The sequence below is a fragment of the Mauremys mutica genome, chromosome 17, assembly GCF_020497125.1.
Source record: "Mauremys mutica isolate MM-2020 ecotype Southern chromosome 17, ASM2049712v1, whole genome shotgun sequence".
In the NCBI taxonomy this organism is placed as follows: Eukaryota; Metazoa; Chordata; order Testudines; family Geoemydidae; genus Mauremys; species Mauremys mutica.
Window position 1 is genome coordinate 9,577,555 of NC_059088.1, and position 16,016 is coordinate 9,593,570.

Consider the following 16,016-nt stretch of genomic DNA (forward strand, 5'->3'; position numbering starts at 1 on the left):
TAAACAGTTTCCATGCAGCTTACAGGGATTTCACTTTTTGCACTGTACCCTTCGATTTCAAGTTTAACTAACTTCTGCATTTTGCATAGTTCCCCTTTCTGAAATTAAATGCTAATGTTGGACTGCTGTGGTGTTTTCCCCGCCCCAGGATGTTAAATTTAATAATATTGTGGTCACTATTACCAAGCGGTTAAGTTATATTCACCCTGTGAACCAGATCCTGTGCTCCACTCAGGACCAAATCAAGAATTGCCTCTCCACTGGTGGGTTCCAGGACTAGCTGCTCCAAGAAGCAGCCATTTACAGTGCCAAGAAACTTATCTTTGCATCCTGTCGTGAGGTGACATGTACCCTGTCAATATGGGGATGGTTGAAATTGAGTTTTTGGTTTTTGTTATTATTGAGTTTTTTATTTTGATAGCCTCTCTAATTTCCATGAGCATTTCAGTCACTATCATCATCATCCTAGCCAGGTGGTCGGTAATATCTCCCTACCACTATATTTTTATTATTAGACTGTGGAATTACTATCCTTAGAGATTCTATGGTACAAATTGGTTCATTTAAGATTTTTACTTCATTTTATTCTACACTTTCACATATAGCGCCACTTCACCAGCGGCATGACCTGTTCTATCCTTTTGATATACACCTCTACCTTGATATAACGCTGTCCTCGGGAGCCAAAAAATCTTACCACGTTATAGGTGAAACCGCGTTATATTGAACTTGCTTTGATCCGCCGGAGTGCGCAGCACAGCCCTCCCAAGCACTGCTTTACCGCGTTATATCCAAATTCATGTTATATCAGGTCACATTATATCGAGGTAGTGGTGTATTTTGTACCCTGGTATTACTGTGTCCCATTGATGATCATCATTTCACCAAGTTTCTGTGATGCCTGCTACATCAATATCCTTATTGATACCTACATGTACCTCGACCACCGGCTCCTCCCCAGTCTGTCTTGAGAGATCTGCAACCTTTGCACCTGGCAGGCAAGTCACCATGTGGTTCTCCCGGTTATTGCATACCCAGCTCTCTATGCTTCTAATGATCAAATCTCCCATTACTAACACCTGTCTCTTCCTAACAGCCTGACTTCCCTCCCCTGGAGAGGTATCCTTATCTGGAAGGAGGGTTCCAACTATGGGATCATTTCCCTCTGCTCCAGTTGGATGTTCTTCCTTGAGACTTTCATCTTCCTTGTCATAACCATAGGGGTAGCCTAAATTCCTCCTTACCTATAAGGGGTTAAGAAGCTCAAGTAACCTGGTTGGCACCTGGCCAAAGAAACCAGTGGGGACAAAAGATACTTTAAAATCGGGGGGCGGAGGGGGGGAAGAGGGTTTGTTTTGGGTTCTTTGTTTCTGTGGCTGTTCGCTCTTGGGATTAAAAGGGACTGGACATCAATCCATGTTCTCCAAATCTTCCTGCACAAGTCTCTCATATTTCAAACTTGTAAGTAACAGCCAGGCAAGGCGGGTTAGTTTATCTTTGTTTTCTCAACTTGTGAATTTTTTAGAGGGAGGTGTATCCCTGTTTCGTTGTAACTTTGAAACTAAGGCTAGAGGGGGTTCCTCTGGGCTCTTTGAATCTTCTGCTACTCTGTAAGGTTAACTACCAGCCTAACTTTACAGAGGTGATTCTTTTACCTTTTTCTTTTTAATAAAATCCTTCTTTTAAGAACCTGACTGATTTTTCCATTGTCCAAAGACCCAGGGGTTTGGGTCTTTGATCACTTTGTAACCAATTGGTGAGGAGATTATTCTTACGCGTCCCCAGGAAAGGGGGTTTAAGGGCTTGGGGGGATATTCTGGAGGAAGAGGAACTCCAGCTGGACCTTTCCCTGTTTTTGTTAAATCACTTGGTGATGGCAGTGTACCAGGTTTTAACCTAAGCTGGTAGCAATAAGCTTAGGGAGCTTTCATGCGGATCCTCACATCTGTATCTCAGAGTGAGGAGGGAACCCTGACACTCCTCAATAGCACAGAGGCTGTCAGATTGGGGGTGGGACTGTTCTATGTGTCCCGGAAAGTGTCATGTCTATACCTCTGTCTCCCTTAGCTCCTCCAGTTCAGTCACTCTGGCCTCCAAAACCCATACATGGTTTCTGAGGGCCAGGAGCTCCTTGCACCAAATGCACACATACACCAACTGCCCATAAGGCAGGTAATCATACATGCTGATGTTGTTAGATGTTCGGCTGTGTGTGGGGGTTCTTTCTGTATGCTACACTGGCTCTGGCCAAAGAGCCCATACAGCAGGCTCTGATCGAACTGCCCAATAAGATCATAAACTTTGTTTAGTAGTGAAGGCATCCGGCCAGGTTTATTGCTGATGAAGAACGGTGCTAATACCCCAGCGCCATGGTTACAGGTATACTACCACAGGTATGACCATAACAATGAACCAGCTCCGTCAGTGGCAGGACTTTCTACTGCCCTAGGTCAGACAAAGGGTTAAGGCAAAGTATTCCAACATTTATAGACTGAGACAAACAAAACAATCTGAGACAAACTTACATATCCCCTTACGCGTTTCATGACATGTTTGTTACCTCCCCTTGTACTTTCCTCCCAATGTTTCAGACAAAACATCTCTATTCATCACTTCTGTCACACCATTTTATTGAGTGCGAGGTTGGGGTGTTCTTGTGCTGGCCTGCTGGAATGTGTTCACATATCAGTATGTACTAGCAATGCCAGCAATACCGGTGCTGAGTTTGTGTCCCGGACACTGACTTGCAGGCAACCATCAGCTTTTGACAGGCCTTGCCTGTAGCTCAAAGCATAACTTGTGCTGACTTTGGTTCAGGCCTCAGGCCTTGCACCAGGCCCATGCCTCAGGCTCTCTCTTTCTGCTACAGATGCATTCAGTGCAATCTACTGGATAGCCCCTGACTCTCTGCTGCTGGACTTCTGCCTGTGTTCTCTTTTTACGCCTACAGCTCTTCCCTTTTGTTATTGTTTTGTCTTCTTTTAAACACACATTCTAGAGTCTAGACTTAATTAACAAGATGTTAATTGGAAGAGTCTTGCTGCTCACCCAAAATCTCTGGAGCTAGGCTGGCTGGAACTCCCCTTTCCTGAGACAAGCATGCTGTCAATTTGCCTGCATGGTGAAGAACTGATGATGTCCCTTGGCCTCCCAATATATGTCCAAACTATCCTTTGTCTGCATTAAAAAAAAAAACAGGACACCCTCTCCCTGCTGTTTGTTTCATTGTTCAGATTTCCTTTCTTGTAGATTTCACAAGTTCTTGATTAGTGCCAGGCATAATATCCCTAAGGGGGAGGGGTAGCTCAGTGGTTTGAGCATTGGCCTGCTAAACCCAGAGTTGTGAGTTTAATCCTTGAAGGGGCCATTTAAGGATCTGGGGCAAAAATCTGTCTGGGGATTGGTCCTGCTTTGAGCAGGGGGTTGGACTAGATACCTCCTGAGGTCCCTTCCAACCCTGAGAGTCTATGAAATTGTCTCAAAGTGCAAGGTAGATTAAAAACACAGGGAGACAGCAATCTGTTACCTCAGAGGAGTTTCTTTCAGACAGGAAGAATGTGATTTCCTGCCCAAACTCCAAGAACATAATTTCCAATATAGGTAACTCCTTAAATATTATCCGCACACACATTTCACCACCTGAGCGCTGGTTCCTGGCACAGACCTCACATGCTGCCCTTCAGTGAATTATTATGCATAGATCTGACCCAGAGGATTCTCAGTAAAACCCTATGCACCTGCTGTGCCCTTTGTTGTTAGCACCAAAACTTCCCTGGGACACAAACTCCCTAATGGAGACACAATTCAAGTCTCTAGGCACAACCGAGTTCTTCTACTAGGCAAGGAAAATCATGCTGGTCGTATTCATTGTGAGAAAGGAGAAAAAGCTGTGGGGTACGGAGCCCTTCTCTTTCCAGGCATTCTATGCAGGTGTTCCGGATTTGCTCCAGGATTCTTGACTCACTGAAGTCTCTGTTTCTTCTGTTATTGTACAGGTCTGCATCCACCTTGGAGCGCACAAAATAAACCTTCTTCCCCATTCGTTGAATCTCCCGGGCGAGGTTGGCATGGAGGGTTGTGAAGTTGCCAGAGGAGAAGATGAGGAACACATCAGACTTGCTCAATTCGATGTCCTTGTCCAGTGAAAATTTTCCCAGGGTGATTCCTGGCATGTCCCATATCGTTACGTTTGGGTGTTTGGGATGCTGATAAGACTTCCTCTCCTTCGTTGTGTCAATCACCCCAGTCTGGGCAGCATTGTCATCTTCATCTTGCAGGCCCCGGATAGCATTGATGAAGGAGGACTTCCCACAGCTCGTCTCTCCCAGGAGAGCAATATTACGCCCAGTGTTTGATAGCGACTCCTGAGAACCAGACACTGAGTCTGAAAGGTCTCCTGTTCCAGAAGCAGCCCCCAGTTCTTCACCACCATCTTCAGGGAGATTGGCGCTGTCTCCATCAGGACGTAGGGGCTCCAGGAGACAGTCTTCAAAAAGGAGGAGAAATATTTTGGTTACTCTTTGCTTTAAAGTTATCGGTTGAATACTAAACTCTCTGCGCAAGTTACAGCCTTCAGCATCGTTCTCTGGAGGCTAGACGTTTATTGCAGCAAACTCTGAACCAGTCTGTTAAAGGAGTTTGATAACAACACCCTCCCGATCCCTCACAAAGGCACAGTTTCCACTAACTCAGGAAGTCTTGAGCTTTTACAGGGTCAGATCCCAGGCTCTTTGCTCTGCTCTGGTTGCATCAAGGAATCATAAAACTGCCTTCATTGGGCAGCTGAAGATACCCCCAAGTTTTATGGAGGTACCATTGGTGGCTCTATGCCGCCACCCTCCCAGCACACTCATGGACTAGCCTCTTAGAGTGTGCCCAGGACAGCAGATGTGCATTACCATGATCTGGCTATCCTCAGCCAGCACAACAACCCCTTGGGGTCAGTTAGCAGACAGCATAAATTAGAACCTCGGGGCTTTTAGTTGGCACATAGAGCACAAATATGGCATATAGTCATTTTTGCCCCCATCTCAGGTTCTGTGCCAAGCACTGCTTGGCTGTACCTTTGGATTGGGCAAATAATTACAAAACACGGGTCCCAGATGATATAACATGTAATTTATCACTCATCTTTTGCTGCCAGAGTGATATAACAGGTTTAAGTGTCACTGATCAGACCCACTGAAATCACATGCAATTAACCTTGTTTATGAGGGTTTTGCTACAAGTCAGCCCAGACTTGTAAAAGGCTTTGCAGTCTCTTCATGTTAATAAAGTCATGAACAAGGCCAGGTTTGCCTGAAGAGTTGCAAAGCCTTTTACAAGTCTTTATGAGCCATGGACCACTGTCATGGATCAGCTTGCAGGACTGGGGCCATGTATTTCCAGGATCAGGGCCATATTAGAACGAGAGAGAGTGCCAGAGGGCTTCCAATCTATTTAACATGTCCATTAATGATCTAGAAGAGGGGACAAAACTGCATGTTATTTAAATTCACAGACCATGCTAACTCAGGGTTGAGTTGCGAACACCGATGAGGACATGGAAATAATGCAGTGTGACCTAGAGAAATTAAAAACATGAGCTGGTCTATGAAAATGCACAGGAATATTGGTGGGGAACTAACACACCATAAATCGCGCTGCCTTCCAGCTAGCTGGACAACGGATAGGCATATAATAATAGTTCAAATAAAAGGGACATTTCATGCAATGTTTATGTGTCCCAACTTGCTGGAATCCTGATGTCTCTAATTCAAGAAGGATGTTGATAAGGGGGTCAGAGAAGAACCACAAGAATGATTCTGCATGGGCAACAAATATTGGATCATGGGCTCTTCAGTCAAGCAGAGGAAGGTCTGACACAATTCAATGGCTGGGAGTTGAAGCTAGACAGATTCAGACTGGAAATAAGGCATCAATGTTTAACAGTGAGGGAATTAACCAATGGAATAATTTATTTGGGGTCATTGTGGATTCTCCATCACTAACAAGTTTTAAATCAAAATGCCTCAATGCATCTTTGAACTAGCTTTTCTTCTTGCACCCAATCACACCTTTTTCCATACAGAATTATTTTACCTTTCTCTCTGGGATTCAGTGTCCCCCTTTCATGGTCCCCTGCTTCTGAGCTACTCTGGATGATCCCATGGTTTTCAGATCTTGGATTTTCATTCTCGGCTGGCCTCTAGAAAAGATTCATATTTGAAGAGGAAGAAAATTGGTTAGTGTTAGGAACCAAAGAATGTTTCCAAGGCTGTGTCGACACTACACAGTTTTTAGCAACAAGGCTGTGTCAACACAGCCGTGTAACCGCTGTTTGTTCGCACTTCTGCCAACAAAATACTTCTACCCTCCATGAGTGGCATTCACTTTGTTGGCAGGATCTTTCGGGGGGAGTTTTCTTGCTCAATTGCAAGTGCAGACATAGCCTAATAGTAATACCTAGAAGAGCAGTTCCCCTCAAGCTGGTAAAGGAGAACAAAACAGGGGCAGCTGGACCCAGTGACTCAGGGTGGATGCACAGAGAGGCTAATGTGGTAGGAGGTGCCCACTACTATACAGCATTTTAAAGCCTGTGACAGTGAGTCTTGGAGCCCAGGTCTAGGGCACTAAAAACAGCAGTGTAGATATTGGACGTCAGACTTCTTCACAAATAAATTGTCCTCCTGGTTGGTGTTACTGGGGCTCTGGAACAGGGCCCATCACACATACACGTAGAAGGAAATACAAACGTCTGGAGAGTTACCTGGAGGCAGTCATCAGGGGGGTGCTGGGCTGTGTTGCATACTCCTGACTTTGGGATTTCCCAGGGTCTAAATGGCTGCAGATTCCTGAATGACTGCAGCAGGGAAGGATGGTGGTGCTTAAGGATAATATATATTAGTGGAATGAGAACACAAAGCAGAAGCAGCCAGAGCCATGATGAGTGGGCATTCTCAGGCGCTGTAAGAGACAAAAATAATTCCAAGAGATGCCTAAGAACACAACTGAGAGAGGGAAAATTTCAAAATCTTTCCCTTTGAAATAGGCAGGGAGCTCTGCAGCATCTTCAGATCATAGAACATAATAGCCAGACTGGCAAAGGGAAATATCCCCTCCCGTTCCCTCTCCCATCCGGCCTCTCCACTCTCCCCTCCCATTCCCCCCACACTTAGCCCCCACGCCCTCTTCACCCCGCTCCCCTCCCCCTGCCTGGCCCCACCTCACCCAGCCGCCCTCCCCTCCCATCGCCCTCCTTGCCCAGCCCCACTCCTCTCTCACACCGCCCCCCCGCAACCTCTCCTCTTCCAGGTCCATCTGGTGTCCACATTGTGCATCCCCATCAAGCCTTCCATTCCCCAGCCCCCACCTCCAGTGCCATTTACAGCTCTATAACATCCTTGTGCCTACACTGAGCTGTACAGGTCTTTACCCTGAGTAGTTATGAGAAGTTCAGAAGCCAGTGATACATCTGAGTTGATCAAATTGTCCAGCCTACCAAGCTTTGGGATTTTGCTGCATTCTGAATGAGGAGCCCTACCTTTCTCCACAGTCACCGTCATCCGCATGGAAAACCTGCACAATTCTGGCTTGACGTGGCAGGTGTAGACCCCGTCGTCCTCCAGCCGGACGTTCCTGAGTCTCAGGGACGCGTTTCCCTCGCGGAATCTCTCCGGATACAGCTGGGTCCGGCCCCGGTAAGCCTCATCCTGTGTTTCCAGTGCGTCCAGCTCAGAGCAGTAGCTGTGAACCAGGAGATTTGGTCCCTTCTTCCAGGTGATGTTCAATAATTGGAGGTTTGACACAGGTCTGAAGGAGCAGTTCATGATGACGTCTCTCCCTTGCTGAGCACTGATGGTTTTCTCTTCTTGAATCTCCCCTTAGAGAAAAGCAAATTGGGATTATTCATTCCAACTCCAGCCTTGCTTTTTGACAAATATTTTTGTTTAATTTTTCAGAAACCAGCAGCACAATAAACAAAGCACCTCACTCATCACACAGACAACAGCCCATACACAGATTTTCCATAATCTAAGAAGAATATATTTTGGACCCACATTCCCCCATCCCAAAATTGTTATTTTTCTGGAAGTCCCAGCTCCTGGAATCATGTTTACATAAGAAACTCAGCTTCCATTAAAAAAAAATAGTAAGTTTCTATTAGAGCTGCAGAAAAAAGCTTGAAAAGTGAAGCAAGTGCAACCTAAATACTCTGAAATTAGAAAGAAAAGGAAAAGAACCCAGAACTCCCCTTTTTATTTTTAAATTCCATGCTTTTGGGGGGGGCTGATTCATACATAAGGCTAAATAGCGTCTTAAAGACAGAGCCATCTATGGTGTGGTGTCCAAAGGAGTCGCTCTGCAGTTGCAGCTTACTATGGCTAGAGAAGTGGGCAGAGAAGATGCAGTTACAGAATAGTGTGGCAGTTTGTTTGCTTTGTGCATCACCAACAATGATTTACACTGTGGCTCTGCACAGAGGAGAATTACGCAGCCATTTGTGCGGCCCTGTAACCACATTGGATATGGAGCCTTGATGGTATTTGTCTACAGAGGAGAATGGAAGCACTGCAGATACCAGGAAAATGTACATTAAGAGGAGACATACTCAGCACTGTGAGGAGTGTTGTCGCAGACCATACGCCCAGCTCAGCGGTGACATTGCAGATGTAGGATCCCTCATCCTGGATGCGGACACTCCTGAGTTTCAGGGAGGCATTTCCCTTGGCAAATCTCTCTGGATACAGCTGTGTCCGGCCCCGGTAAGCCTTGTCCTGTCCTTGTAGCTGGTCCATCTCTCCATAGTAGCTGTGAACCAGGAGATCCACTCCATCTGCTCTTTGCATCTTCCAGGTGATGTTCAGGTTTACCGTAGATTTGTAGTAGAAGGTGCATCCCAGGATGACATCCTCTGCACACTGAACTGTGCCAGGAGACTGCGTTTCAGTGACCCCTTTAAAAGGAGCAAACATCAGCATGAGGGCCTTTCAGGTTGAGTCCACATTTCCACTCCCTCCTCATTGCATTGACTAGCTGAAAAACCTGACACTGGAGGACATGCATATCTGTAAAAGGTGCACCCTGTTCCCAGAGACACTACAGCCAGTGTGGAGTTTACTATCTAATGTGGGCCCTATTTACAGGATGGGGGACACTATGCTAGGGAGAAGGGACTCTGAACAAGATTTGGGGGTCATGGTGGATAATCAGCTGAACATGATGAGCTCATACTGTAATGCTGTGGCCAAAAGACCTAAGGAGATCCTGGGATGCCTCAACATGGGAATCTCGAGTAGGAGCAGAGAGATTATTTTACCTCTGGATTTGGCCCAGGTTATGACTACTGCTGAGATCCTGTGTCTAGTTCTGGTGCCCACAATTCATGGACGCTGATAAATCAGTGAGGGGTCAGAGAAGAGCCAGGAGAATGATTAAAGGGTCAGAAAACCTGCCTCAGAGTGAGAGACTCAAGGAGCTCAATCTATTGAGCTGAACAAAAAGAAGGTTCCGGGGTGACTTAATCACAGTCTGTAAGTACCTACATGGGGCACAAATATTTAATAATGGGCTTGTCAATCTAGCAGAGAGCAGTCTAACAAGATCCAATGGCTAGAAGTTGAAGCTAGACAAATTCAGACTGGAAAAAATATGTAAAGTTTTAACAGTGAGAGTAACTGACCATTGGAACAATTTACCAAGACTCAGGGTGGAGTTTCCATTACCAACCATTTTTAAATAAAAATGGGATGGTTTTTCTAGGAGATCTACTCTAGGTTATTTCAGGGCAGGTTTCTGGCCTGGGTTACAGAGGAGGTAAGACTAGATGACCACAGTGGTCCCCTCTGGACTGGGAATCTATGAATTATTAACAAAAGCATCACAAAATCACAACATAACATTCCTCTACTAAAACAGCTGAGTGAGTTGCACCTCAGCTCACTGTCCTGGTGATTAGTAACGGCCTTCTCTCTACTAACAAGTTTATCCTTTAACTCTACTGGTCTAGTTAAAGCATCATAATCCCCAGTAGAGATGCAGGCCATGTTTACTCTAGCAGCACTTTGGCAGTCTAGGCTGTGTATACACTGCAGGCATTATAGTGGCATAGATATGTTGTCATAGTTATGCTGCTATAGCCCCATAGTATAGACGCAAACTACAGCAATGGAAGGGGTTTTTAGTCTGTAGACCAGACCCTAATGTGGATGCAGATATAGTATTGTACAATAAAACCACCCCATGAGTGAAACAAGCTGTAACTAGTAACGTGCAGTTTTGCTGGTATTGCTGTATCTGCACTGGAGACTTTTGCTGGCACAGCTATGCCAGAAAGCCTGGCAGATCATCAGAAGACTTCCTGGAGATTTGAGCCTCAGCAAAAAGGAGTTTCCAGTCACCACAGATGCTATCTCATCCCTGCTAAGGCTAATGGCCAGGCACAGACCTTGGATTAGTTTTTCAGTTGTGAGGTCAAAACTGAGGTTACAATGGTGTGGTAGACTCTTAGTGTGGACTCAAACCCAATGGCACCTTTTTCAGTCTAAGAGGTGGACCAGACCATATAGCTTGTGTAAATAGGAAAGGCTCCAGGCCTGAGTTATATGCATAACTAGTTCCTACTTCACCTAGGCACAAGAGCAAACTGCTTCAGTTCCTTAATCAAGGTTTCCAGGACAACTGCATCCCAAAAATCTGGAGCAGGTCAAAGATACCTTACCTGAGCTGAAAGCAGATATACCTAGCAGGTGTATTAAAGGATCTTATGAAGGACATGTTGTAAGAACAGCAGTGATCTGTATGCGCTGTAAGTATGACTATGCTATGTATAACCTGTATGCCCTAAAGGTCTGGTACACTCCCCCGCTCCCATTTGTCTCCTCTCCCTCTCTGAATGCCTGTGAAGTGGGTTTCCCCCACCCCTCCCTCCTGGAACGCTTGTGGGATGAAGGGGCTGGTTGAACAGCTGGAAGATCAGAAGAGCTCCCAGGTAGGCAAGGTGTCTGGGACTCTAATTAGGCAGCACTCGCACACCCAGAGCATGGACACTGCATGGACACTGGCTGAGGTGGAGTGTAACCCACCAGATGCAGCCAAGTCATCTCTAGTCACAGGCCATGAGGAGCAGGTCCTTAAAAGGGGAAGGGGCCATGTGCTCAGCAGTGCACTCACAAGCTTGTACCTCCCGTGGAGGCCCTTCACCCGGACGGCCTGGCCAGTGCTTCGCTGCGTTGCATTCCATCGTGCCTCGGGAAGACTTACCTTCATCACACCATCCATCGCGGCGCTGGGGGACACTTACCTTGAAGGATCCTGACATCTCCAGTGCCAGGCCTGTCCTGGGAGTGTGAGTATGCGAGTGTGAATGTGACACCCCCCTCCCCGCTTCTTTTGAGCTTAGCTATCAGTATAATAAATGTGCTGTTTTCTGCCAAACTCTGGTGGGTCATTAGTCCTCCCTACACTTACTAGCTGGCCCAATTTCAGGTATATGTCTCTGCTATGTGTCTCTTATAAAGGAAGCTCTGTAGCCAATCCACATCTGCTACAGAAGCTAGTAGCAGCCCTGAAACCTACCATATACAAAGAGTACCTGGCATGGTGTCAGAAGTAAAGGCAGCCTAACTGATGCCAGAGAAGAACAGAAACAGAAGGAAACAATAACAAGTTGCAAACACAATGGGGGGAAGCAACAAAGGTAGCAGGATCACTCTCATCGATATGCCCCACAGAACCTCACCTTTCATAGACCTTCAGAAGGGACAGACTGGAAGCAACATTTTTCATGATTTCACATTGCTACAAAACTCCATAAGGAAACTGGAGGCATATCTTTAAATCTTTTTTCCTTTATTGCTGACAGTCACAAAGAAGACTGTGAAAAGTTCCGGCTATGTTTGATGCATACTTTACACCTCAGAGAAATGTGGTTTATGAAAAAGCACGTTTTCACCATAGAATTCAAGAACCGGGGGAATCTGACACATGTCAGGGATTGTTGACCACAGGCACTGATCCTCCAATGTGCCATGGGGGGAGGGGGCAGATGCTCTGGCCCCATCCCCACTCCATCCCTTGTTCTGAGGCCCCACCCCACCTCTTCCCGTCCAGTTCTGCCCCCTCTCTCAAGTGCACCCATCCCTGCTCCTTCCCTTCCCTCAGCATCCTGCAGGCTGCAAAACAGCTGATTGGGGCAGGTGGGAGGCACAAGGAGGTGCTGATCTGTGGGGCACACTGATAGGTGGCAGGCACTGGGAGGGGGGCTGCTGGTAGGTGCTCAGCACCCACCATTTTTTCCCCATGGGTGCTCCAGCGGAGCACCCACAGAGTCAGTGCCTATGATGAGAACCAAGGAGGGCCTGTCCCGTGCTATGTTCCTATAACTGTGTCCATGTGACAGGATTCTACTGCTTTCACTGCACCAATTTCAAACTGAGCTAGCTGAAGCAGTATAAAACTCTGTGTCGATCAGCCCTTGGTGTAACTGGGACTCAGGCCCTGGCAATGAGCTGAATATTTTTTTTAATTGTGTTAATGTGGCAGTTTCAGCAGCAAGAGGATTGAGTGGACCACAGAGACTGATCTCAGGTTTTCTCTGCACTGGGTGCCTACAGGATAGGGGGAAGAAGAACATCACCATGTGATGTGTGGAGCAGCCTGGAGGTGGGTGGGAATTCTTCTTGCTGCATCAGGAGAGGCACCTTCCCCAGTGCTAAATTCATTAGGGAAATGGACACTTAAAGTGACTCCAGATGGCACAAAAGAAGCAGGAGAGCGAAGCAGGAACAGGAAGTACGTACCATAGAGAGTCCACAGAGCCACCAAGTGCAGCGACCAGCCAGGGCTCATTCCTACGCTGCTTCTCACCATGTCACATCTGCAAGAGAAGGAGAGAAAATGCTCCGATTAGCTGCATCCCAGACATCAGCCCCTGGGAACCACATTCACACTGGCCCTGCAGCCCCAAGATCCCTGCAGCCCCACTCACCCCGGCGCAAACCGGGAGTCACTCCTGTTGCCGGCCCAAAAGGCCTGAGGCAGCAAACAGTGGTTCGTTGCCTGGTGTGCTTTATTCCAGTAAACACACCAAGGTGGAGAATGCAGAAAAAAAGTTTATTTGAGCCCAAATAAGGTGCAAGGGAGACATTACAATCTCAAATCCTGCACACAGACATAAGCTGTGTGTCTCTTCTTATACATGACTTCAGCTTGGCATCCTCATTACCCCCCACTATTCTCCTCCCCCTCCTATATAATAGACACATTGTATAGTTAGTAATTAAATCATCCTTGACAGCAAACAATTCATCTTGTTAGTAACTTTTCAAGGCTGTTAGGTTGGTTTACTTCTGGATTTATTACTTTCCCTCCCCCCCCCCTTTCCCTAAGCCAGATACAAACAGGCTTTCAGTGTTGCACTGATAAGGAGCAGTTACACATTCCATTCTCAATTCTAACCTGGGAGTTCAACTAAAGTTTAATATGGAGGCACTCTGGATAAGCATAAAATAACTTTGGTCCATTCAGGCCTAGTACAGAAAGTCTTCATTAACACTATGGTTTTCCACCCTCCTGAGTTACCTAGAGTTATGCCTAATGACACCAACACTCCGCTGAAGGCCGCTTAACTGGGCCTGATTCTCTGTCAAGTCCTGGTTCCTTCACAGGGGTCTTGCAGTGACCCAGAGGTTTGTAAAGGGGACTCAGTGTGAATGAGAGGCAGGATGAACAGCTTTACACCAGGATAGGAATGGGGGAGTTATTTGGGGATGGGAGCAGGGGCTGCTGCCATCTCCCCTGGGGACACACGGCCGAGGATGTGAGGGGTCCCGACCAGCACCAGCCATTTGACAGAAGTCACCAAACTGTGCACAAGAGCCTGATCCCAGGCTGCAGTCTTGGGGACAATGAGGTGGGGCAGGGGGAACCGGTGGGGTTTTGATGGGGATGGTGATGGCGCCCCAGAAATGCGGAATTGATCATCCAGGCCTGTGGATGTGAACAGCCCCAGCCCCACAATGCTGGGCGAGCTCCTCCCTGTGACTCATCACAGCCCCAGGCCCTCTCCCACCCTGGCCCCAGACAGCAACACGCCCCAGCCCCTCACCTACCCAACCCCCTAGAGAGCAACTGCCCCCCCACCCCCGCACAGACAGCAACACCCCCATAGCCCCTTCTTCCACGGAGACTGCGCCCGCATGCCAGACAGCCTGTGCCCGACCCTGGCCTTCAGCGCAGCCGCAGGGACCTGTCCACTCGCCCGGCCAGACAGAGCCAGCACAGGGAAAGCAGACGGAGCCGCGCTCTAAGGCTGACCAGCAGGGACCAGGACTCATGGGGACATCCTTTCACTCCCCTCCCGACCCTGGCCCTTGAGTGAGGCCCCATCTGCTTTCCCAGTGCAGCACTGAAGGGGCAGGGTGGGGGTGGGGGGCAGTGGAAAGATGCACCCAGGAATACTGGCCCCTTGCTGCTGAGATATGGGATAAAAAACATCTCACACTGTAAGTGTGGGACAGGCCATTTTCTATTTAAATAAGGGATGTCCCTTGTAATACAGGACTGTTGGCAACCCTAATGGGGTCAGATCCTCAGCTGGGGTCATTCGGCCGTAGCGCCATTGGAATTAACATGATTATGCCATTTTCTACCTAACCCTTAAAGGGGGTCTATAGAAATTACACTAACAGCTCTAGAATCAAATAGAAACTCAGTGCCTGGTTTTCATTTACACTAAGGCCCCTTTAAAACTCTCTGGCAGTGTAAAGGGGCCTTAACATCAGTGAAAAAAACATCTGCTCCCACTTTAAGTTCCTCTTCCACTGCTACAGCAGAGCAATAGAACTTCAGTATAAGTGAAATCACATCCCCAGATCATTTCTGCAGGTCTTTTTAAACCACCCTATAAACATCATCAGCAGGAATATAATTCTCTATTACATTCTATAGGATGCTTTAACAAAAAACCCTTGGGTTGTGCACAAGGCCGGCTCCAGACCCCAGCGCGCCAAGCGCGCGCATTGGGCGGCATTTTGCCGGCAGGGCGGCAGGCGGCTCCGGCGGACCTTCCGCAGTCATGCCTGCGGGAGGTCCACTGGAGCCGCGAACCAGTGGACCTCCCGCAGGCATGACTGCGAAGGGTTCGCTGGTCCCGCGGGAGCAGCAGACCCTCCGCAGGCACATCTGCAAGAGGTCCCCCAGAGCCACGGGACCGACAACCGGCAGCGCGCCCCCTGTGGCGTGCTGCCCTGCTTGGGGCGGCCGGATTCCTAGAGCCGCCCCTGGTTGTGCATTCTGCTCTACTCCATGCTGATCCAACCTCAGCTGGAGTATTGTGCTCAGTTCTGGGCCCCACATTTCAGGAAAGATGTGGACAAATCGGAGAAAGTCCAGAGGAGAACAACACCAATGATGAAAGGTCTGGAAAACATGAGCTATGAGGGAAGATTGATGTTATATCCTTGGGGCAGCCGGTGTAGGAAGCAATCACTTGAGGCCAGAGAGCAGGCAGCTAACCAAAACCTCCATTTTATTTACATATATACAGAGAGCACCTCAGCCGGTTGAAACCGGTTGAGCTAACCCATAATAATCTAACTCAGTTGCCATAGCAACAAAACCATGACAACCAAATACACAACATATTCCTCCCCCCCCTAATAAGAACATCCCCTAAATAAAACACACACTAGACTAGAGAAGGAGGGTAGACTGCCTCCATTCCCGGCTAAACCCTGGGGATTATTTTGCCCCATAACCATGGGTTCGCCCTAGCTAAAGGTCCAGCCGATGAGGAGGCCTTCTTTATCTGAGTAGCAGTGATGGGTGTATTCTCTACCTGTTCAAAATAGAAGATTTCCTTGTGGGCACTATCTTGGTGTTTGACCGGCAAAGGCAACCTTGAGAGGCCATCTGCATTGCCGTGTAGAGTGGATTTCCGATATTTGATTTCATATGTGTGTGCTGAAAGTAACAATGCCCAACGTTGCATACGACTAGCAGCTAATGGGGGAATGCCTGTGTAAGGTCCAAAAATT

General features: G+C 47.5%; 1 protein-coding gene across 1 annotated transcript; it reads right to left on the reverse strand.

Annotated features, from left to right (window-relative positions):
* Positions 1 to 2,984: 2,984 nt before the first annotated feature.
* Positions 2,985 to 12,851, reverse strand: LOC123351358. The gene is made up of 6 exons (XM_044990649.1): positions 12,780 to 12,851; positions 8,591 to 8,935; positions 7,523 to 7,861; positions 6,749 to 6,945; positions 6,082 to 6,187; positions 2,985 to 4,486 (listed from the first exon to the last, which is right to left on the reverse strand). The coding sequence occupies exons 1-6, from the start codon at positions 12,847 to 12,849 to the stop codon at positions 3,813 to 3,815; spliced, it is 1,731 nt and encodes a 576-aa protein (XP_044846584.1). The 5' UTR covers positions 12,850 to 12,851; the 3' UTR covers positions 2,985 to 3,812.
* Positions 12,852 to 16,016: the final 3,165 nt, after the last annotated feature.

Bases quoted from the DNA above. Each gene is read 5' to 3' on its own strand.
- LOC123351358 (XM_044990649.1), bottom strand. From the start codon at position 12,849: ATGGTGAGAAGCAGCGTAGGAATGAGCCCTGGCTGGTCGCTGCACTTG. The intron at 6,188-6,748 runs GTAACTCTCCAG...AATCTTTTCTAG, and splicing joins CCCCTGATGACTGCCTCCAG to AGGCCAGCCGAGAATGAAAA. The intron at 4,487-6,081 runs GTAAAATAATTC...TCCTTTTTGAAG, and splicing joins ACTGAATCCCAGAGAGAAAG to ACTGTCTCCTGGAGCCCCTA.